Below are 22,745 nucleotides of genomic sequence, written 5' to 3'. Positions count from 1 at the left end.
GTTGTCAAGATGTACAACAGTACAGAAATAATATCCTGTTCAAACTTAGTTAATAACTGGTTTCAGTGCAAAAAAGGGAGGGTTTTTTTCTTCATAAACTCCTAAAAACCACACTCAAATCGCAGAAGTTGATAAAAGAAACAAGGTAACATTCCCAGTGTTTTTATTATAAGACATAATAGTTAAAACTGTACAATTCAAGACACTTCAGGTAATGTAAGATAAAGATAAATTACTGCTTCATGATATTATGCTAGAGACAGAAACAGTATACTGGATATAAAATGTTTTCATATTCAAAATTACTTGATAGATATGCCAAAAGATAACTGTATTAATGACTGTGATGTGTTATTGTTATTTTTTGCGTCAGTATTAAGCCTCATTTGGGTCAAGGTGTCTGAGGCAATAGGTATAACAATGAGGAGGGTGGGACAGAGACAAGGATTCACTCTTACTTTCTCAGCTAGTTTCATTAAACGGCTGTCAGAAGAACTAACAAATAAATGTAAATTTAGCTGGGAATGATAAGACAATGGGTGCTATTTAGTACCTATTAGTTACTCCCATGTGGTCAGTCTCTTTCCAATGTGTTGAAAAAAACACTTAGAAAGACTCACCCCACATGTGTACAATATGTAGTATGTATACATACATGTTACAAAATGTCTCAAACTGGTATAATGTCAGCACCATAACATGTGTGGGGGGGTTTAAACTGACAATAGATACGTATTTTGCTGATCTCGAATCTAGGGATGCTCCGATCGGGTATTTTGGGGCCGATAGCCGAAATCAGTATCGGCCGATGCCGATTGCCGATCCGATCGGGTGGGTGGGGGCTATGGGGATCTTCCATTTAAAGTGATGTTTAAAACTCAGTTAATGGGGCTCATTTTTATATTGCTTCAGTTTATAATTGTAACAGATTGAAAAGTTCAGATTAATTTTTCAATACATGATGCGCTTCCACAAACAACCAAAATAATTATTACATTCAAATTAAGTACATTATTCAAGTTTACATTTGGATAATAACACGGGAGAAATGAGCGGAAGCGCTCTCTTTTCCTCTCTCTCTCCTGATAGCCTGTCAGTATATGCAGCTCACTGATCCAGTAATGAGTGACCCGACAGTAAAGAATAAACATATTTATAACTAGTTTAGCTTGTTCCAGAGGTAGATATAATGGCTAAGTGTGTTAGGTCTAACTCTTAGTGTGTGTGTTGCTCCGCTCACCGGTCCGTCACAGCGGGCGGAGCTGCAGGATTTCTGCTTCACACACGTTGCATACCGCTATTTTATTGTCTTTTTCGGACACCTTCAAATACTGCCAGACCGGTGAAGCCATTTTGGCGAGCTTGTTTTGCCGCGCACAGAGAAAAGTGTCGTGTATTTTACGTCATGTGATCGGCTCTCCTGATTGGCCTTAGAGAGCACCGATCGATCGGCCGAGAGTGAATATCGGCCGATAACGATCGGCGGCCGATCGATTGGAGCATCCCTACTCAAAACCTAACAATAAATATATTTTTATTTGCCGAAAAAAATTGCAGATATTCCCCCAATTACTACTATGAATAATTCAAAATACAAAATTGGCTTGGAACTTGGTGACAGGACTTTGGCAAGATGTAAGACTTGATATGCATGCTAAGGACCGTGTCAGTTTTACATCCAAATTTAAAAAAATCACAACAATGCAATATCGAATGTAGAAAAAAACCATTTGTGCATCTTTATAATAGTATACAATTATTTACACATTCCAATTTACCATCTTTATCTATGCCTGCAATGATGAAACAAGAGATATTTTCCCAAAGTCGTTATTATCTTCACATGTATCCCCACAGGATCATCTTCAAGATGTGCGCACATTGCCATAGTCAGACACTTTGTATGTCCACACGAAGAAAAACAGCATTAGTCTTCATCACTACTCCATGCATCCTGAAAGGCCGGGTTCACTGAGGACTGGTCAGCAGCAGCCTGTAAGGAAGCAACACTGAATGAAGATACTTGTCCCTGAATTAAAAAGTATGCATAGTGTGGCTTGTTTTATAAATGAATCAAGTTCAAATGGAAAATGACAGGTTGTTTTTTGATAGAATGTACTTTGTTTATATCTAAACCAGTATGTTCTGGGTGATTGTCATAATCTAAATTCTTAAAATGATGTACAGTCTATCTACAATAACATTTCTGCTATGAAGACCAAATAACAAAATGAAGACATTGTTTTCAGATTGCCACTACAACATATTGACTCTTGAAATAGAGTTTAACTTTTACGAAGTTAATTTAATCCACAGAGTGTCATGGTCTTGTCTTTCCTATATCAAGTTTCATTTTTATTAGTACCTGATTTGCACTTTTTGACTCTTCTTCCACATCTGGGGCACGAGGGGCAGGAACCCACGCCAGGATGTTACAGTCTTTACCTCCAGTATAGAGCTCCTAAACATAAACAAGAACAAAGACAACTCAGTTCTGACTAATTGAGTCACACACGGTTACAGGGAACAAAAAAAGAGCTGCTGTCACAGCATCACTTTCACCTTGAAGCGCCTCCAGACAATGACATCAGCCTCGAGGGAACAGTCGTGTTAACAAGCATGATAGGGACCAAGAGTAAAATAATTAATACGCTTAAAACTGTCCATGCAACAGGAGTGAACACATGGGACACATTCTGTGTGTCAAAGGGCTGCTCAGTTTCATTACATCTGACAAGAGGTTCCTGTAAGAAGCAAAACATTTAAAAGAAAACCGAAATCTTCTTTATGACAAGCTGCATTCCTATGTTTCACCTGTCAAACCAGCGAGTGTAACCAGATGTTTACGTGGGCAGATAGCATGGCATTGATTGGGCTTTTGTAATGTGTATTTGTAAAGCGCTTTGAGAGTCATTGATAAAGCGCTATAATAAATATAAGGATTATTATTATTATTATTATTTTAATTTACAATGATTATACCTTGCAAAAGTTACCTTACAATTAAAAAGATAATACTGACGAATAAATGTGGGACACTGCCATATTAGGCAGTTTTTATGCTAGACTTGAGTAAGTACAAATACAAAACTGAATAAGCATATATACTTTGTCAGTTTAGCATATGAAAGAATGGTATGACCAAGCTGCAAACACCTGAGATTTGCAGATGTATTGGCAGACTCCTGATTCAAACCAACAGCTTGTATAAAAGTGAATAATGGTTAGAGTCAGATGTTATTGTTACGTCAATCTGTGGCCATTGGCTTATTTGTTGGTCCATTGTAAAATCAGCAACAGAATAAAAAGAATAGGCTCTTAACATTGTTTTCCCCTACTGTTTATTATTAAGCGTATACAAGTATGTATACTGATATTGCAATTGTCAAATATGGGCAAAAAAATAGTAAATAATATCCAATTAACCCAAAAAATAAAAAAAGGTGCATTTTATGCTGCGTTTGGCAAATAAGTGTCATATAGATTTACAGATATTGAGAGCACTTGTACTTTTTATGCAGTACTATTATAAAATGTAGTGTTTTTATTGCATCTAAATGCATTTATCTCAAAATTAGTTTTTTTAATGAATTTCATCACAATTTGTGATTCTTAAATATTGTAATCCTGAATCAGTTGTTGCCTGTGTGTTAGTACATTTGCTCAATAAAAAGTTTACGTTACAGATAATGGTGAAACTAAATGAAAACCTATACTTAAATCTGAAAGAGTAGATAGTAGATTTACTTGAGTGCAGGGGCACCTTGTGACGTATGCAACGGCAACAGTCGACATTCAGGTCGGGAGCACAAAATGGGTTCAAACAAATGAGATGCCATTATTTGCATTCATAGTAGCTCAGTAGGCTATAGCTAAGTAGATGTTAACAGTGTTATCTGTACTGGGGCAAGCGGCTCATTTGGGACTGCATGGTGATTGCACATTTTGAAAAGCTCTTACTGTGATGGCAACACCAAAGAAGTCGAAGAGATTAAAAAAGGGGACGCAAAGAAACGTCAATTCTCGAGGTGTAGAGGGACCAGCTAGACCCGACTAGCTGAACAAACAGAAACAGTTAGATGGAAATACAAACAAGGCAGCACTGCAGAGAGATGGGTTTATTCAGATGCAGAAAACCTCCTTTTAGTTGCTGCTGTTTGCATTGTGCCTGATTCAACAAAAGAGTGAACTACAGGAATGCACTCTCATTTTTGTTTCGCTGTCTTGCGCAGCATAAATGGACTACTGCATTTTAATGGTGCAATTAATACCACTGCATTGACTCTCACCTGGTAGTCTGGGTGAAACTCGCAGCAGTCCACGTTGTTGTAGTGCCCTCTGAGCATGGTGACCAGCTCTCCTGTGTGGAGGGCATACACAGCCACCGAGCTGCCGCATGGCACAAACACAAACTCTGGGCTGCAGCCACGGGAAACTGTGAACTGAAGCCTTTTACGGCTCTCGTTGCAGACCTTCCCGTAATTTACCTGAAGGACACAAAGAAGACACACAGGGTTCAGAACATGTGTGTATGCCAGGATATACATTGTATAAGCTAATCAATGTGGGATGAATATAAAATGTTTTTCTTTTATGAAACAGACAACATACTGACAATTTATTGTATTGGCAATATGATACGCATCATGATGCAGAGGACATGATATTTAAAATATATTGCGATACTGTAACCAAGACGATTTATGGAAACACCTTTTTTACCTGGAAGTATCATTGTATAAACATTATTCATATTGCCATGTGAATAAAATCGGTGTATATACATGTCATTTTTATAAAAAATGGTCACCATGTTTTTCCGAGTTCATACAGTATCACAAAACATATATCAGGATATTTCAGCATATCTATATCATACATCTCTATGTAACAATAATATGTTATGCCTTTCAAGCACTATACCAAAACAACCAGAGCTACATTCAGTGTTTGCCATCAAAACACTTGTTTCCTTGAAGTCTAACAATTGTATTTCCTCAGCAATTTTTTTTAAATAGTATGAATGTATTGTTTACATCCATCTAACTAACTTGCAGTCTTCGTCTTCACTGCCTTCGTTGGCACATTTCTGCATTAACATGGATGTAGATTTGTGGAACAGTGTGACAACCACTCAGAAAAGAAAAAAAGAACAGTACCAGTACAGTAGAGAGGAAACCATAATTTTAAGGCTTCTGAAACTGAAACATAGGGTATGCTGGACCAGATGCTTTCAATTTAGATAACATACTTTCAGACAATATAAGACTTTTCCAGGACTTGGCCCGAAGAATCTACGAAACAAATTATCTAAGGATATACTAACTATGGATGGCATTAATTTGGCCTCCAGTGAGACTGTAAGGAATCTTGGTGTTATATTTGATCAGGATTTATCCTTTAACGCCCACATAAAATCAATTTCAAGGACCGCCTACTTCCATCTACGTAACATTGCAAAGATCAGGCATATCTTGCCTCAAAACGATGCAGAGAAACTAGTCCATACATTTGTTACTTCAAGGCTGGATTATTGTAACTCTTTATTATCAGGGTGTACCAAGAAGTCAGTCAAGTCGCTTCAGCTGATTCAAAATGCTGCAGCTCGTGTACTAACCAGAGTTAGGGAAAGGGACCACATTACTCCTGTTCTGGCTGCCTTACACTGGCTCCCTATAGAACACAGGATAGAATTTAAAATTCTTCTTCTCGCCTACAAAGCCCTTAATGGGCAGGCGCCATCTTACCTTAAAGAACTCATTATACCCTACTGTCCTACTAGGGCATTGCGTTCCAAGAATGCAGGGTTGTTGGTTGTTCCTAGAGTCTCTAAAAGTACAATGGGAGCCAGAGCCTTTTCTTATCAAGCTCCACATTTGTGGCATCAGCTTCCAGTTTGTGTTCGGGCGGCAGACACCCTATCCGTTTTTAAGAGTGCGCTTAAGACCTTCCTTTTTGATAAAGCTTATAGTTAGGGCTGATTAGATTCAGCCCCTAGTTTAGCTGATATAGGCTTAGTTTGTCGGGGGACATCTTACTTCTTCCTTCTCTCTGTCTATACCTGTGTACTCTCATGTTCCGATTAACCCAGCTTCCCCAAATGTCTTTCTTTTTGGTGTCTATATACGCCGGGATCCGGAGTCATGGATGATCCTGCACTCCTCTGTCCTGGATCGCGAGCCCTGGATCTTGAGTCGTGGCTGTGGTACTGGATCATAGGTCCTGGATGGATATCCTCGTGGATTCATCTTCCTATTATACACACATGCATTTCCAAACATTTGGACTACCTATGTTGCAAATGTATTATCTTTTCAATTTACACACGGCATCTATTGCACGTCTGTCCGTCCTGGGAGAGGGATCCCTCCTCTGTTGCTCTCCCTGAGGTTTCTCCCATTTTTCACTTTAAACTGTGGGTTTTCTTCGGAAGTTTTTCCTTGTACGATGTGAGGGTCTAAGGACAGAGGGTGTCGTATTGTCATACTGATATTTTGTACAAACTGTAAAGTCCACTAAGACAAATGTAACATTTGTGATATTGGGCTATATAAATAAACATTGATTGATTGATTGACTTGCAATGACCCTGAAATCAAGACGAACAGGAACAAGCAAGCAAATAAATGCACCTTCATGGTGTAGAATTACAAGGCTTTATTCATGCCGATGAAACAGGTCTGAATTGTGCAATGCATTTCCTTTAACATTTTAGCATTTCAACATTAGCATTACCCCCTAAACGTACACCAGACATCCTCATTGCAACTCTTATCTCTGCCGGGAGAGAAGGTCAAACCCTTCCTTGTGTCTAGTCGTCTAGTGTTACAGCCGAAGATGGAAACATGTCCGCCATGGCAACCTCAGCATGAAGCAGTAGAGCAGAATATTAGAACCGGAGCAATAGCATAACTTTCCTGAGCTTTAAGGTAAGGTCATGTTTGTAGGTTGTGGAGATGGAGCTAATATATTTTCCATTTATGTAGACCCAAGAACACTGTTTCTCTAAGAGTAGCAGTAGCATCCTGTTTACTCAATCTGAGCAAAAAATTACAAACATTCATGCAATTTGTCAACCTCTCTCTGCTAAGGGTTTATGTTGTTTATTTTCTTTTAAACTGGCCAAAATTAAATCATACAAAGAGTCCTTGAGAGCCCGCAAGAGCTGTGTTGTGAACAAGGCTGTCCATTATGGTTAACAGTAGCTACATCATGATGATGATTGTTAACTAAACATGGATTCCAGGTTTACATGCTAATACCAACAGAGAATATCAAACTGTTTTGAAAAGAAAGTTTTGCCATTCATAAGTATCCCCTGTGTCGTTGAAATTTGAATATAATCGTAAAAAAGTGACAATGCAGCATCTATATTTCAAATCAAAACCATGACTTTTTAAGGTCAAAGAGAAAAACGAATTTGCGGCTACTTTTGAGAGTATTCTTCAAAATTAAAAACATTTAAATGTAAGGTAAAATGTTGAGTAATGGATGACAAACAAGTGCATACATCATGTGTAGCACCCTAAACACTGGAACATGTCATGTCCTTTAATCAATCAATGAATATTGATCAATATTCTGGTCAGAGCTAACGTAATGCAGGGGAACAATAAAGGTCCATATTATCTTATCTAAATAGCACATCAGAAACCATGTTATGACAATAACAGAAATACAGTTACATGATGTCTGCTAAATAATGTTAATATTCCTATGTTTCTAAAGAACACCAACCAAGGGAAGGCATGTAGGCGGCACTAAAACAGGACCAACAATTAAGCCATATGGAACTTTTCAGCTGCTGCCTTAGTCAAAACAAAGTTTTAAACTGAGACATAACCTTGATGTTATGCGAGTACATGATGAACAGTTTTTACTATAGTAAAAACAGGTTTCCCCAGGTATGTTATGAGGAGGAAACACACACACACACAACTTACCAGGGTGTTTTCCCCAGTTGCACTATTCCATAGTCGCATACGGTCATCAGTTCCAGTGGTGAGGAGGTAGAGGCCATCGCCAGTGAAGCACAGGCCATTCACTCTGCCATTATGCGCCGTGTTCACTGATAAACACAAATGAAGCATGGCAACATGTATTTGTCATGTCTTTCATCCTCCATCTTTATCAAAAACCAATAGTAGATAATTATTTTATACAATTGATTATCAATAAATGACATGCTTTTAGTGTAATATTTGTTAAACATCTCTTGTCTCCTTATCACACAGAAAGGCTTAGATAAACTGTGCAAATTGGTTTTATGACATTGAATCCTTTGATTAGAAACACATACAGGGCGTCAGGAAGGAAAACACACCCTGTAAGAATGTTGACATCTCATCCAGAGACAGACTTTGTTGTGTTAACCGGACTAACCTGAAAGTTAATAAAATAACAAGCTAGGACTTTAAGCGACTTTGAGACTATGAAAAGCGCCATATAAATTACATTTATTATTATTATTAGATCTGTAAGATTGACTGATTATTTACTATAACCAGTCATTGAATGCATCGTCATCAGTTACCAGAAAATATGAATTCTGTGACTCTACATCAATGTTTGCCCCCACAGTTTGTACTTCATGATGCTTTTTCCATCAGTGCAGCACATTGGGGTTGCTAAAAGGACTTTTTTGACAGTGTTTTGCAAATTGATATTGTTACGACAGGATTATAAATAAACACTGGAAAAGTAAGAAAAGGAGAGAAGTGACAGTACCTGCCTCAGAGGATGCTTTTGATTTGTCTCCATTGTGTTGGTCCAGAGTGAAGAGACTACCAGAAGCCCGACGCACATCCCATACTTTCACTTTGCTGTCTGCACTTAGAAGGATGAGGGAAAATGAGGGAATTATTTTAGTTTTACACTCTCCTGGTTAATTATCCTTAAGTCCTGTTCATTCATTTCAAAAAACGTTTGATCCAGTCCGGTACAGGGATTAATACAGCTTCATGTTCACTAGTGTTTGTTTTTAAAGGTCAGATTTCTGCTGGGAATTAACATTCTGCTCCATAATAGAATAGCATACACTTCTCTGTGCCAGTTGTTTTCAAAATCACTTAAAGTCCGCAGGGAAAGGCAGCACAGTAATCCCAATAGGTTCATTAGCATGTCTAATGTATCATAGCACAGGTGGGGACTGTATCTACCATATGCTGCGCTGAGAGGGCCACAGTGCCTGTCTGCTGGCGATGTGGTGGCATTATACTGGCCTCAGGGTTGCACTGTGGCCAGATGGGCAGAAACTGAGAAGACAGGAACCGTTGGGACACGGAATTGTGGGGATTTTTTCTGCGTCCGACACTTTTCTTTAATCTGAGGGAGAACCAGGTGATGCTGATTCTCTACAGATGGACTGGCAGTTAACAGTGCCTACCTGGCAGTGGCTAAGATGTGATCGTATCGGGGCGACCACCGCACGGACAGGATCTCTGCTCTGTGGCCTGGAGGGAAACAGTTATTGTTTATGCGTGTGAAGAAAAACTATAACAGAAAATGATTAATGTTGTAGGTTAAACAAATTGTTAATAACAGAGCCGGCGAAGGGGGTTACATTCCAAGAAAAGCTGCATAATGTCCATGATTACACTTTTTTGTAATTTTTTTATTTAAAAGAAAAAACTTGGATATTCTCTGAGATTAATAAAGTTATTTACAAGCTCCCCCAGCTCCAATACAAAACATATATTTGGCTCTAATACTCCATGCTTTCATTAATTGCCTCTAGCTCACATACCCTGAAGAACATGAATCCGTGAACCAGACTTCAGGTCACACAGCTGGATTTTAGGGTCTGTGGTGCCAACTGGAAAACAAAGAAACAAAAAGTTGAAGTTAAAGACCCTTAAAATAGGGAATTACAAGGCAGGCGTAAAAGCTGAAAGCTCCTTGCAATAGCGTAGGACAGTAGTTCAAATCTTAAATTCCTTCTTATCATCATTATCAAAGTGTACAGATCCTAGTACATGTGTAAGTATAATTTTCTACAACGTGTATGGGAGAGGCACTTCAAAAGAGTCAAATCGGAAGACCTAGGTTCTAAAAGAACAGGTGTGGTAAACATGAAAAATCCCTGATAACAACACCTGATAAACGTGAGCCAACACACCCATTTATACATCAGAGGGGGGCAAGATATTGAGTAACATTCAAAAGAACAAAGAAGATGATTTGGAGTTCATTCAAATTGAAACAGCCAGCATTAAGAATAATTAATGTAGTGATGCTTAAGAGTAACAGATTCCTTTTGAAAACCAATGTTTGACAAGGATATGTAACACCCCTGAGAGTGGAGGACATCAAGCTAAAAAAGACGACTCTGTGATTGTCCCAGGATTAGAAAAAGGTGTGTCAGAGAAACTGTGTGGGTATGGACATTTATGAGTACACACAATCAGCAGGCACGAGAAACCTGTTTGTCCAGTTGGGCAACGTGGTGAGGTGGCACAAAGATTATTACAATTTTTTCTCCCTGAAATCTTTCACGCTTCTGTCGCCTCAAGGTACATAGCACATTGTAACCTGGGGTAAAACGTGGGTACACAGCGCTGTGTGGAAGCATGCAGTACACTGACCGGAGAAACAAACTGATGACAAAGAACAGTTTGTTATTCCCCATAGAAAGCAGTGGTGGTTGAATCATGACACACACCTGCAATGAGACTGTGCTTCCTGGCAATGGGGGAGAGGTGGTGGCTGTAGACATTGCCCTCAAACTCAAAGACTTCTGCAGGCTTAAGAATAACAAAGGGAAAGAAAGGGAGTACAGTTAGCTGTAGTCAGCTTCCTTTGAGTTAATTGCTAAGTAAACATCCGGAATACTGACTCTCTCTCTCCATTTTCAAATCACGTCTCAAAACATATCTCTACACACTTGCATATCCACCCTGATCACATGTGCTCTGTTTTTATCGATTATATTGTCTTGTTTTTGTGCTGTTTTTTTGTTTGTTTTGTGTACCTTTTACAGCGACCTTGAGAGCCTTGAAAGGCGCCTTTATAAATAAAATGTATTATTATTATTATTATGTGTGCTGAATGATATCTTAATTTAATAATACAAATATACAGCCATGACCCTTAACACAAAGCCATTGCCTTAAAGATGTAACTCTTATATAAATTCCCGACATTGCGGAACAAAAGTTAATGGAAGGACTTAAATAAAAACAGAAGAGTAGAGAAAAGGGATATCATGGCTCAGAAGGCTCACCCGAGCAGCAGCGGCGGTTACAATGCAAATTCTTCAGCAAACATAAAAAGCCTCTCTGTGCCCCGTCTGTCAGTGAGTGCCAGCACCGACCAATGGGCACTCACACAGAGGAGGCTCTGTTTGCATCAAATACCACCAATACACATGGACTTTGTGCACAACAATGCAAAGCACACATTAATGTGCAAATAAACACCACAATAACTAATGTAATAGGCATAAGTGTGTGTGTTTATGTGGAACACAGAGACAGAAACACGTAGAGTTTAACTTAGTAAGCTAAACCAATGAATGGTCGTTGGCTCTTTGCTGTCCCTTCCCTGACCTTTGAGGTAACCGCAGTGCCAGTGTAACTCTAGTGCAGCTCGGGCCTGCCATATGGGACTCTTGCATAGAAAGTAGAAAGCATGAAGCAGAAAATTAGAAAGCGAAGGAAAGGGTGGTGGAGCTATAAGAATACAAATGTCAGCTAGTGGCGTGATAAACCACTTTGAAATGTGCACCAAGTAACCTGTTTAATGTTGACATCCACATAGGTTTATATGTTGATTCAGGTTTATATAACACATGTTTATCACATGTAATAGGGAGTAACCTAGTCTGTGGGTGACAGTCTTACCTTCAGTGTCTCAGTGTCCCAGACCTTCATGGTCTTGTCAAAGGAACTCGAGACAAACATGCCCGTGTCATAAGGATACCACTGGACTGTCTCTACGCTGAATTTGTGGACATACCGACTCGACCTAGATAAAAAATTAAAAACATAACATGTGACCAGATTCATACTTATGTCTTTAGTGATCTTCACCACCCAGTTATGTTTGAAATATCAAATGAACAAATGGAGAATAGTGCACAACCACGTTAGACTTTCATGGAGCAACAGTAAATAAATTATGACATTATTGTTCATGGTGAGACCCACATTGTCAGAAATTAGATTTCAGAGTCATGTATTGAAGTGAACCAAGAATTAGTATGATTTTTCTGTTCACATTACCATTAAAATGCAGTCATAGGAAACAAAAGATTGGGGAAGGCAGTGCTACCCTCTAGAGGACAGAATGAGTAAAGGCAAAAACACTCACCTGCCTACAGTGCAAACTGCCTTGCAGGTGTACTGTAGTTTCCTACTGTAGTTCTCCAGGTCATAGATGACAATCACTCCATCTGCGCCGCCAGACAACATGCTAAACAACATAGAGGGTTTACTTCACAGACTGCATTACTTCCTCCAACACAGCTGCCACATTGCTTTCTAAAGGTAAACCTGCAGTAGTTCTTAATGGAAGATTATCACAGAAAGGTGTTTGGATTAAGATTGTGTAGCTGAAAACTACATATCATATACCTCCATTTTACTGGGGTCTTATGACAAACTATGACAAAAGTGGACTTACTATCTGCCCTCTACTGCTTCAATGTCAATGGTGTTGATGCCGTTTCCATGGATTCTATCAACATCTCTGTCAGGATTCAACTTCAGACTCAGGACCCTTTGGAGATTAAGAAAGGAAGAATAGTCAAGCATTTCTGGAAAACAAATAAAATGTTTAGCATCAAACCTTTGAGGCACAAGTGGATAAAAAGACAGAGCAAAGGAAATACACAATGTTGCAATCTAGAAATTGACAGAGTTGGTGTTAAAAAGTCAAATGGCCTTATGATTTTTTACGTTATTAGTTTTACAAATGATAATTTACATTGCATTATTACATTGTAGATAAATCAATACATACACTGAACAAAAAAATAAACGCAACACTTTTGTTTTTGCTCCCATTTTTCATGAGATGAACTCAAAGATCTGAAACATTTTCTATATACACAAAATAACCATTTCTCTCAAATATTGTTCACAAATCTGAACAAATCTGTGATAGTGAGCACTTCTCCTTTGCCGAGATAATCCATCCCACCTCACAGGTGTGGCATATCAAGATGCTGATTAGACTGCATGATTATTGCACAGGTGTGCCTTAGGCTGGCCACTCTAAGTGGCCACATGATACACTTTTGATGTTTGTTTCATTTCTGCGGTAATGTTACAGAATGTTTCGGAAAATGAAGATTCCAGGACCACTTTAAATGTTTCGTTTACAATCGTTTCCCAATGACCCGGAATAGTACTCCCAGAACGAACGATATCCAGAATGTCTTCCAGTTTACAAACTTCAGCCATTCTTTTTACACAGGGGTCACTACTCGTTCTGTTTTCAATCGTCCTCATCACCACACTTATTAAAAGGGTATTGACTACATTATGATCAATATATACAGAGCGTTTTGCATAGTAGTTTCCCATTTTTATTTTACTTAAAGAAAAAAGTCACTGTATCGAACAAGTCCCTGGCTTCAGTCAACTGCTGGTTGTTAGTCTTCTTCTTCTTCTTCTCCATCCAACTCGGCATGGATCTTTTCAAGTCTCTCCTTGAGGCGTCTGCAATTTTTGAGATTGTGAAGAAAAGCCTCCGAAGCGCCTTGGATCCTCTAATCATCCGTGAAAATGTCTTTATCAAAAAGAGTCTGGTCGATCTCAGTAATGAAGTCGGTGAGCCAGAGTCTTTTCATTAACGCGTTGTAATTGTTTCTGAAGAAAAAAATCGGGCATGTCATTCAGAAAATCGTGTTGCCTCTGGCCGGGGTGACTGACTCGGCACTCGTTGCATATTTCTTCTCTGTACCGATGTATCACCCTCTCCAAAATATCAACCAACACCGATTTCACTGTGTCCATAAACAGAGACGTCTTGGCCCAAGGAGCGAAATCAGCAGCAGTAGTATTGCAAGATTCGGGTGTCCAAAATGGTAGTGATGATGGTGGTAGTCCAGGAGTCTGTTCCTGGCTACAACTCGCGGGGGGGAGTCTTGGTTTTTCTCAGATCCGTGGCTAGTTTACAACGGTCGTCTTAGTGGGGTCCTTCGTTTTAGATGATTTGCTGAGTGGAGGGTGGGGCTTATTGCGTTGAATTGAGAATTATAGAATTGAGAGTTTAAAAAAAAAAAAGTTCTTTAAGCGTTGTAGCTTTTTCATCTCATCTCCAACCAAGCAGCAATAGGTCAACATTTAAGAATAAGTAATAGTTTGTCAAGATTTTACGGAAAAAGTCAAAAAAGTATAGTTTGTCAGAAATATGGAAAAGTCATGAAAATCAAAAGAAAGAAAACTCAATTCATTACAAATTAATGAATATTTGACCCTGTTCTAAAGTTTTGCACCCCTTAAAGAAAAACCCATTCTTTACCAAGTACTTCATATTATACCCTTTTGTTAAGTGTTGCATACATCAAGGTGTATCTTAAAGTATCTTGGTAGCAGAAAATAACTAAAATATGTAAGGTTATCAGAAAAGAAAAAACCTTGTTTAACTGAACAAGTGTTGCATACGCCAAAGTGTGTCTAAAAGTATCTTAGTAACACAAGAAAAGAGAACAAAGCATTGATGTTAACAACAACTGGATTGTTCCACTGAAATAATAAATAAATAATTTCAAAAAGTGTGTTTTAAAAAAAAAATATATATTCAGATAAAGTATTTTGTTAGACTATTAAGTCCAAGATGGTTACATTTACCCCCTAAACCATTTGTATTATATTTTTGTTTTCCTAATAAAGACAGAGTCACCTGAATTAATTTAGTCTCCAGACCTTTGTATTTTTATTTTTTACATTTTGTAACAATCTTAAAACATTTGTAGAGAACAAACACTGTGGTTAAAATGATTGTCTTTATGACGTCTCTCACACAGTTGGTATTTTTCACAAAATTCTTTTTTAAACACATCATCTTGATACAGAGATAACACATTTTCGTAAGACAACCCCGACGCTCTTTTTACATAGGTAGAAAACACAATGCTTTTCTTTGAGGGGTCCTTAGTTTTAAATGATCTGGTGAGGAGGGTGTGACTTGTTATGTTGATTGGGAGGCGAAGTCCTCTACAAAATAATAATAATAAATAATTCCTTACATTTATTATAGCGCTTTTTCAATGACTCAAATCGCTTTACATATACACACATTACACATATATCATACATGCAATGGTCAGATACTGTGGACAATACCCACAGGAGCAAGTTCAGGTGAAGTGTCTTGCCCAAGGACACACCGGCTTTACAGACGCAGCAGCGGCGGGTTTCACCCCTTGATCTGATGATCATTGCACAGTGCACTGCGCCACACCGTCCATCTTCACGCCTCGAGGTCATCGAGGCGCTTTTACAAGTACACATTGGTATTATACATGTACTGTGGACACTACCCACAGGAGCAAATCCGGGTGAAGTGTCTTGCCCAAGGACACAACGGCCTGACGCAGTGGCGGCAGGAGCGGGTTTCGAACTGGAGTTCCCCAGCACTCCCCCTTTATCTGATGATCGGATGCACAGACCACTGAGCCACCCGTCCAAAAAGTGAGAGTCTTTTTCACCAGTATAATGTCGATCGATGTCTGACTCTGTTTAAAAAGTTCTTTAAGCTTTGTAGCTTTTCCATCAATCATTTTCAGCCAAGCAGTCAGAGGCACCCGCAAGGATGTCTGAAAAACCCCGCATGTAGAGTTGAAATACTCCAAAACAAAATCATCAGAGGGGTCCTTCCCCAGCGTCACCATACGGCTTGCGCAGTAATACCATCGCCCCGATGGTCCGCTTTTAGTTTCCCAGACGGTGCTTGTCAGGACTCTTCTCACTTCTGGCGGCGGGGAAATATCTCCTTCTTCTTCCTCCACCTTGAGAGGCAGCGGTGAAAACTCTTCTTTGATCTCGCATGCTGTCTGCGTTTCTTTGCTTTTCTTTGCAAATATCTTGTACACCGCTGGTTCCACGCCTGTTTCTTGATGCACTACTTCTTCCTATACAGTGGTTGCGTGGAGATCTCTGGAGGACACCAGAGTTAACACAGCCCAATCTGTTGAGGTCAGTGTCGCTTTAACACTACGGGGTCCATACGTTTCTCCATTCTTCAGATTGTAGAAATGCAGTTCATTCGCCATATAGTTGATTACATAACCCCAAACATCGCCATTTTTCAGAGTCCATTCTTCATGAAGTTCTTCGGCTGGAGGCGTCTGAACCCGGCCCAGATACTGCATTCGTTTCTTGATTGGCGCTCCGGACGGATGGCGGTAAGTTGTCACAGGCGTCTTACTGATTAAACCCATATCGAGGCGTCTCTTGGCCATTTTTCTTTTTTGAAAGGTGACTTGATGAGTGGAAATGACTGGCTTGTTATTTAGTTTGAGCATATTTATTTTTTCATCTATTTCCATCCCCTTACTTTTAAATGATCTGGTGAGGAGGGCGGGACTTGTTATGATGAGGGGGAGGCGGAGTCATGCTGAGTGGGATGATGACGATGAGGAGGAAGAGGAAGAGCTAGGATTGGGAGGATTAAGACGCATTTCTAAGATTCCTAGTTCAAGAGATTTAAGAATGATTGACAGCATACCCTTTGACAGATCACCCATTAAAAGAAAGAAAAAGACCCCTCCCAAAGTCCCAATAAGGACGAGTTCGATTCCTTCGGACTAAAGATTTAGATTGAGCGTATTTCCTCACAGAGCCCCTCCTCCAACACACATGAAACACGCGCACATGACCAAAAGAGGGCACGAGATAAGTTTGTACACAGATCTTCGGCTGTATGCGTCTGAACCCCGCACTGATGCTGCATTCGTTTCTTGACTGGCGCTCCGGACGTATGGCGGTAAGTTGTCACAGGCTGATTAAACCCAATTCGAGGCATCTCTTGGCCATTTTTCTTTTTTGAAAGGTGACTTGGTAAGTGGAAATGACTGTCTTTTTATTTAGTTTGAGCATATTTCTATCTTCATCTAATTCCACCCCCACTAACTGCTGGTGTCATAGCCAAAAGGAAGGGGTGGAGAAAAGGGGGAGAGGCCGGGGCTGGGAGGGGGCGGGTAGACAGTCTCACGCATAACTTCAAAGAGACACCTAGATTAACATCAAAGGCTTATAACACACCAGTGTGAAGTCACACCTGCCTGTTATAACACCTCACATCAAAGGGCAAACATCAAAGGCTAATTAGATTATACAACTCTGAGGGGACAGGGGCCAGACAGCATAACTTCAAAGAGAATGCCTTAATCAACACATCAAAGAATTAGACAACAAAGGCACTACACCAGGGGGATTTTCACACCTACCTGTTATAACACACATCAAAGGACTAGACTACAAAGGGGTGTGAGGGGACAGGGGCCAGACAACATAACTTCAAAGAGACTGCCTTAATCAACACATCAAAGAATTAAACAACAAAGGCACTACACAGGGGGCTTTTCACACCTACCTGATAACACACATCAAAGGATCTCGAACAATGGGAGGCGGGAATTAGGGGCGTGTCCACCTGTCACTTTGTATGCATACTAATGTGACGAAAGGGGTATCAGTATAACTACTGAGGCCCATCTAATAGTACCGCAGGTCACCCTTGAAAAAGAGATCTTTTGATCTCAAGGGGCTTTCACCTGGTTAAATAAAGGCTACAAACAAATAGCCCAGTCCTGCAGGCATTATGCCCAGCCTTACACGGCGGCAATATGGACAGCCACACCAGCTCGTACAGAAACAGATGCAACAATACCAAAAGATGTGCAGTGCTGCTGTTGTTATCCAGGCAGCGTACAGGGGCAATCAAGTCAGAAAGGAGGTGGCTCGTTGGCATCATGCTGCCACTGTGATCCAGTCTGCATTCAGAAAGCACAGAGAGGAAGTCAAATTCCAGGTCATGCGTGTGTCTGCCATTATCATCCAGAGATACTATCGCTGCCAGTTAATGGACCAGCACCAGAAGCGTTCCCATACACACAGGCGTTGGAGCTGTTCTTCATGAAATCCCAGAAGGATGAAGTGACAAACAGTGCCATCTTTGCGCAAAATGATTATACAGGAATGAAAAGTCAATAAATAAACATGTTGTTAAAACTTTTTTTTTCTCCGCGCTATATACTGTCAAGGTAGGGTGGCGCAGTGGAAAACGGTGGGGAGTCATCTTTAAAAGGTCTCACCATTCGCTGTGTCCACCTAGATCTACTTAATAGCATCGATGCAGATGCTTTCCTCTTGGCCTTGAGGCGATTCACCGCTCGGCGAGGCACCCCCTTCGAGATTCTCTCAGATCAGGGGACAAACTTCCGGGGAGCAGCTAGGGAGCTTGAGGAGGCGTTTGCTGGAATGATGCCCCAACTGCATGAGGAACTTGTCAAGAAACCGATCAAGTTTCGCTTTAACCCTGCAGCATCTGCCCACTTTGGCGGTGCCTGGGAGCGCGAGATACAATCGGTCAAGAAGGCTCTACAAGTGGTGATTGGCACTCAGTATCTCCAGGGAGAAGTCCTCCTCACCTTGTTTGTTGAGGTGGAAGGTAAGTAAGGATCGCGGCCACTCTAGTCAATGGGTGCTATTCCACCACACGCGCCGTGTTACGGCTCAGACGCGTCCCAGAAGCGTTTCAGAAGCGTAGCGTCGTGCGTGCAGGCTCGCAGTTTTGTTATTGATTCGGGCATCCTGGACATTTGTACTTCTACAAGAAAGTAAGTAGGCTACGTAGTTAAATGTTTTATTTTTGTGTCTGTTTAAATTGTGTTTATTGTTGTTATAAATGTCCTATTTTGTTATGTTGTAGTCTACAGACACACTTCATAATAATTGTAAATTTGTAATAGTCCACTTCCATGATGAAAACTTCTACAAGAAAGTAAGTAGGCTACGCAGACGGACCCGGTGGAAACTGGGGGTAAGGGTTTGGCATTTAAGATACCTTCCACCTCAACTAACAAGGTGAGGAGGACTTCTCCCTGGAGAGACTGAGTGCCGATCACCACTTGCGTCCGGTGGGCGCAGCCGTGACGCGGCGCAGCGCGGCGCAGACGGACCCAGTGGAAACTGGGGGTTAGGCTATGTGTCATCAGACCTCGCAGATCCTGTGACGCCAAGCATGTTGCTGATGGGGCAGAGGGATGCTTCCCTTCAACAAGTATCATACGCTACAGACACCCTCAGCAAGAGGCGGTTGCGTCATTGTCAAATGATGGTTGACCACTTCTGGGTGCAGTTCATCAGAAGCTACTTGCCATCCCTTCAAGTCCGCCAGAAGTGGCGGCAGCACACTGATGATCTTCTCCAAGGTACTGTCGTGATGATAGTTGATCCTCAGCTTCCACGTGCCCACTGGCCAGTGGGGAAGGTCGTCAAGCTGAATGCCAGTGCTGATGGATGCATCCGGTCGGCTGAGGTTCAAGTCAGGGACAAGACGTACCTGCGACCTGTGGCACGCCTTGTGCAGCTACCAGCTCTACCGGACGATCCAGGGATCCAGGGACTTCCGCTGCACCTTAGGGAATTTATTCTGTTTTACATAATAGCTATGCTATTCTGGGGGCGGCTGTTGTAAATTCCCCTTGTTTCCCTTGATCTGCGTTATATCGTTCGTGTTTTAGTCAGGCACATTTAGGGACAGCTAAAGTAGCGCAGCTGCGGGTCCTAGAGCTGTTTACACCATGGATGTATAATAAGAACTGGATACAGCGTGGGAGGCGGGGCCTCATTAATTCCTATGAGAGCTGCTCATTAGCAGATTACCCGGCATTGCGCTCATAGCGCATGCGTAACTTTAACCAAAATGCTCGTTCACATCAAGCATGTCAATTTGCGTACACGTAACAGCACCGCACGTTCATGACAGCATGGTAATGATTTGTTATTATGATGGATTTGCTATTAACGAGGCGGCAGTTAGCAGCTAGCGACTAGCTAGTCATTATGCTAATGTCCACATCAACCGTTATGTACTTATATTACGCTGTAACAGGATCTAGTGATATCCAAGCAACAGAGCTTCATTTAGCATGAAATAATTATTGCACTGTATGTATATATACACAGTGTAATACGAAGCTACAGGGACGTTAATAACGTCGGTAATATTAACTTTATTTAATACAACATTTACGGTACAAGATGTAATCATACAGCCCATGTAGTATGATAATGAATTACAGCAAACATGTGCAATATATCCATTATTACAGCTCCGTGGGATGGCAGTAACGATATGGGTCCGTTCTTATTGTGCATCCATGGGTAAAGATAAACGCAACTCACATTGGTTTTTCAAACAGCATCTCTGTAAACTACGTGTATTCACTGAATTTCACTCTCTGCCTTTAACGGCTCGTTGTAGCTCCAATAGCTCCAGCCCCACCCTTCCTGTGAGCACAGTGTGCTCTGATTGGTCGGGACACGTAACATGAACGTGCCGGGCGGCGCGGTCCCGTGGGTTAGATGCGCGTTCATAATGCAGAGGGAAATAACTCTCAGAATAACGTTATTAGCACATTATTACAACTTGAGGAACGAATGTTTTTAATAAGGGCTATACAAGTGATCATACTGGGTAGTTTATTTAGTTTAAAAAAAATTATCCAACGATTTACAGACCACTCTTTCCCCATGTTAGTCAATGGGAAAAAGTGTTTCCGGGCCTGGCAACCAAACGGAAGTGTAGTACCGCCGTTTGGCCAGCACGAATATTTTCATCTGAGTCCGGCGCACTTCCTGGGGGCTTGGTTTACACATGTGCGTTCATGACAGGACATTATTGCGGTCGCATCGTCACATGCATAATTACCATCGTCACAGAGAGAATGCGTTCGTGAAGAATGTGAGCATATATGCAGATCTTTAGTGTTGGTAATGTTATAAGATTGTATGCATAGTGTCCTGCTGAGTCAGTGTGTTAATGAGTCTATTGATGTCCCGTTTTTAGCTGCTATGTTGTTCAGAAATGGAGCTAATGCTAGCTAGTTAGCTAAGTTAAGCTATTCAGTGATAGTGTGTGGATGAGATACTAGCTTAGCCTTTATTAGCCATGTGTGTGTTTGCAACGTGTCTAATGTGTTTAGCAACAATTAGTATCGCTGTTGCTTATTATTAATAACCAGAGTCTGGTTAGTTATTGTAATGTGAACCTTATTTCTATTTCTGTGTATTTTGCAGAAACCATTCATTCATCTCTACTCTACATTCATTCAATCTCTACTCTACATTCATTCATTTCTACTCTACATTCATTCACTACTGCTACAGCTGTTGTAAGAACCAAGCTAATATAAAGTCCAACGACTGTATCTCTGTGTCAACTCTCTAACCGGAGTGCTGTTTTGGATGAAGCGGTTCCAGCACAAACACCACAACAAATAAGATTCCCCAATAAATACCATTACCATTGTATTTAAACTCTTTGTCTTGTTTTTTATAACAGGTTTATATTATTGAATTTTACAAATTTTTACATTTCATTGTTATGGCTTTTAATTCAGGCAAAGGTTACTAGTCTAATGTGCCATGATTTATTGCATTGTGATCGAACTCTGTTTTCTTTTTGTAACTCGTTTTTATTTATGTTAATATCGTTGTTGTGTTTTTTCTGCCTGTCCTGGATGAAAGGTGCCACACAGAATACAAATAAAATAAAGTTATTATTAGACTAATCACTAAGACAATCAAAAGAAAATGAACTGTTGACAAGTTTTGATATTTGGATAATCACAGTTAGTTTTTGAGTCATTTACAAACATTAGCTAGTAAAATCTTTTCAATGCAAACAGCAAAATACAATACATCATAAAATGAGACTTTACAATCACATATGTTGAGATTATAGGTTTATGAGCTATCTGAGTATGCATATAAATTAATGTGCCCCTTAAAGATCAGTATTTATTTTCCTTTCTGGTTCAAAATAAGAACACCTTTATTCGTCATTTACAAATAAAGTTATTAAAATGTATAATTGTTACAGCAAAAGTAAACAGCGAAAAATATAAATTACAAAAATACTCATCCAGGTGGACTACAAAAATGACCAATAACAATATATTATTTTAAATAAGTGTTGGATGTATGAAGCAGTTTGATAGTAGCCAAGTTACAGTAGTGAAATAGGAAGTATATATATTGTTTATTTACAAATGTATTACAGTAGTTGCATTGTTTAAAAAAGATAAAACAGCTAGTAATAATATTTATAAAGCGGTATTTGTATTAAATTATATATTACACAACAGAGGTGTTCTAGTCTTTGTTGCTGTATGTGTGCAGGGGTCAGGGGACATTGTTTTCTCTCACCTCCGCGTTGACTCTGCACGCCTCAGTCGCAGAGGATCATCCACACCAGCCTGCCTGGCTGTAAGAAACCCCAACATTGCTATAATTTGAAGATGAAACTATATTAATAAAAGGACTAGTCTCCAACCTATCCTACCGTTAGCCAACCTAGCTCAAAGGCTAGCATGTTGACTACATTGAATTAAGTTTTCAATCGTAACTGAAAAGAAGCGCAAACAACAAGTCATGTTGTTGCACATAGAGCCTCTTAATAACTAAATACGTCGAAAGGCCACTTTGCTTCGATAATGTCTTGTTTATTTAACATAACATTTCTCTAACTTCCCAGCTGCTCAACACAATGAACCGCCATGTTGGAACGTA

The 22,745-nt window shown here is 40.1% G+C and overlaps 1 protein-coding gene across 3 annotated transcripts; it reads right to left on the bottom strand.

The window, feature by feature from the left end:
- Positions 1 to 146: 146 nt before the first annotated feature.
- On the bottom strand, positions 147 to 22,740 carry ercc8 (excision repair cross-complementation group 8). Of its 3 annotated transcripts, none has more exons than XR_004570845.1 (13): positions 22,383 to 22,740; positions 12,622 to 12,717; positions 12,310 to 12,411; positions 11,841 to 11,964; positions 10,661 to 10,742; positions 9,746 to 9,814; positions 9,386 to 9,452; positions 8,728 to 8,831; positions 7,944 to 8,068; positions 4,290 to 4,487; positions 2,563 to 2,572; positions 2,366 to 2,461; positions 147 to 1,993 (listed from the first exon to the last, which is right to left on the bottom strand). XR_004570845.1 is itself a non-coding variant. In XM_034234831.1 (13 exons), the coding sequence occupies exons 1-13, from the start codon at positions 22,457 to 22,459 to the stop codon at positions 1,928 to 1,930; spliced, it is 1,236 nt and encodes a 411-aa protein (XP_034090722.1). In that variant the 5' UTR covers positions 22,460 to 22,740; the 3' UTR covers positions 147 to 1,927. The 3 variants fall into 3 exon arrangements, 2 of the variants coding, with proteins under 2 accessions (XP_034090722.1, XP_034090723.1); XM_034234831.1 differs by having other exon boundaries at positions 2,563 to 2,592; XM_034234832.1 differs by lacking the exon at positions 2,563 to 2,572.
- Between the last annotated feature and the right edge of the window lie 5 nt (positions 22,741 to 22,745).

This window comes from Gymnodraco acuticeps, unplaced genomic scaffold, assembly GCF_902827175.1.
Source record: "Gymnodraco acuticeps unplaced genomic scaffold, fGymAcu1.1, whole genome shotgun sequence".
NCBI lineage: Eukaryota > Metazoa > Chordata > Actinopteri > Perciformes > Bathydraconidae > Gymnodraco > Gymnodraco acuticeps.
Note: the sequence above shows the minus strand (reverse complement) of the source record. Positions and strands in the feature narration are given on the sequence as shown.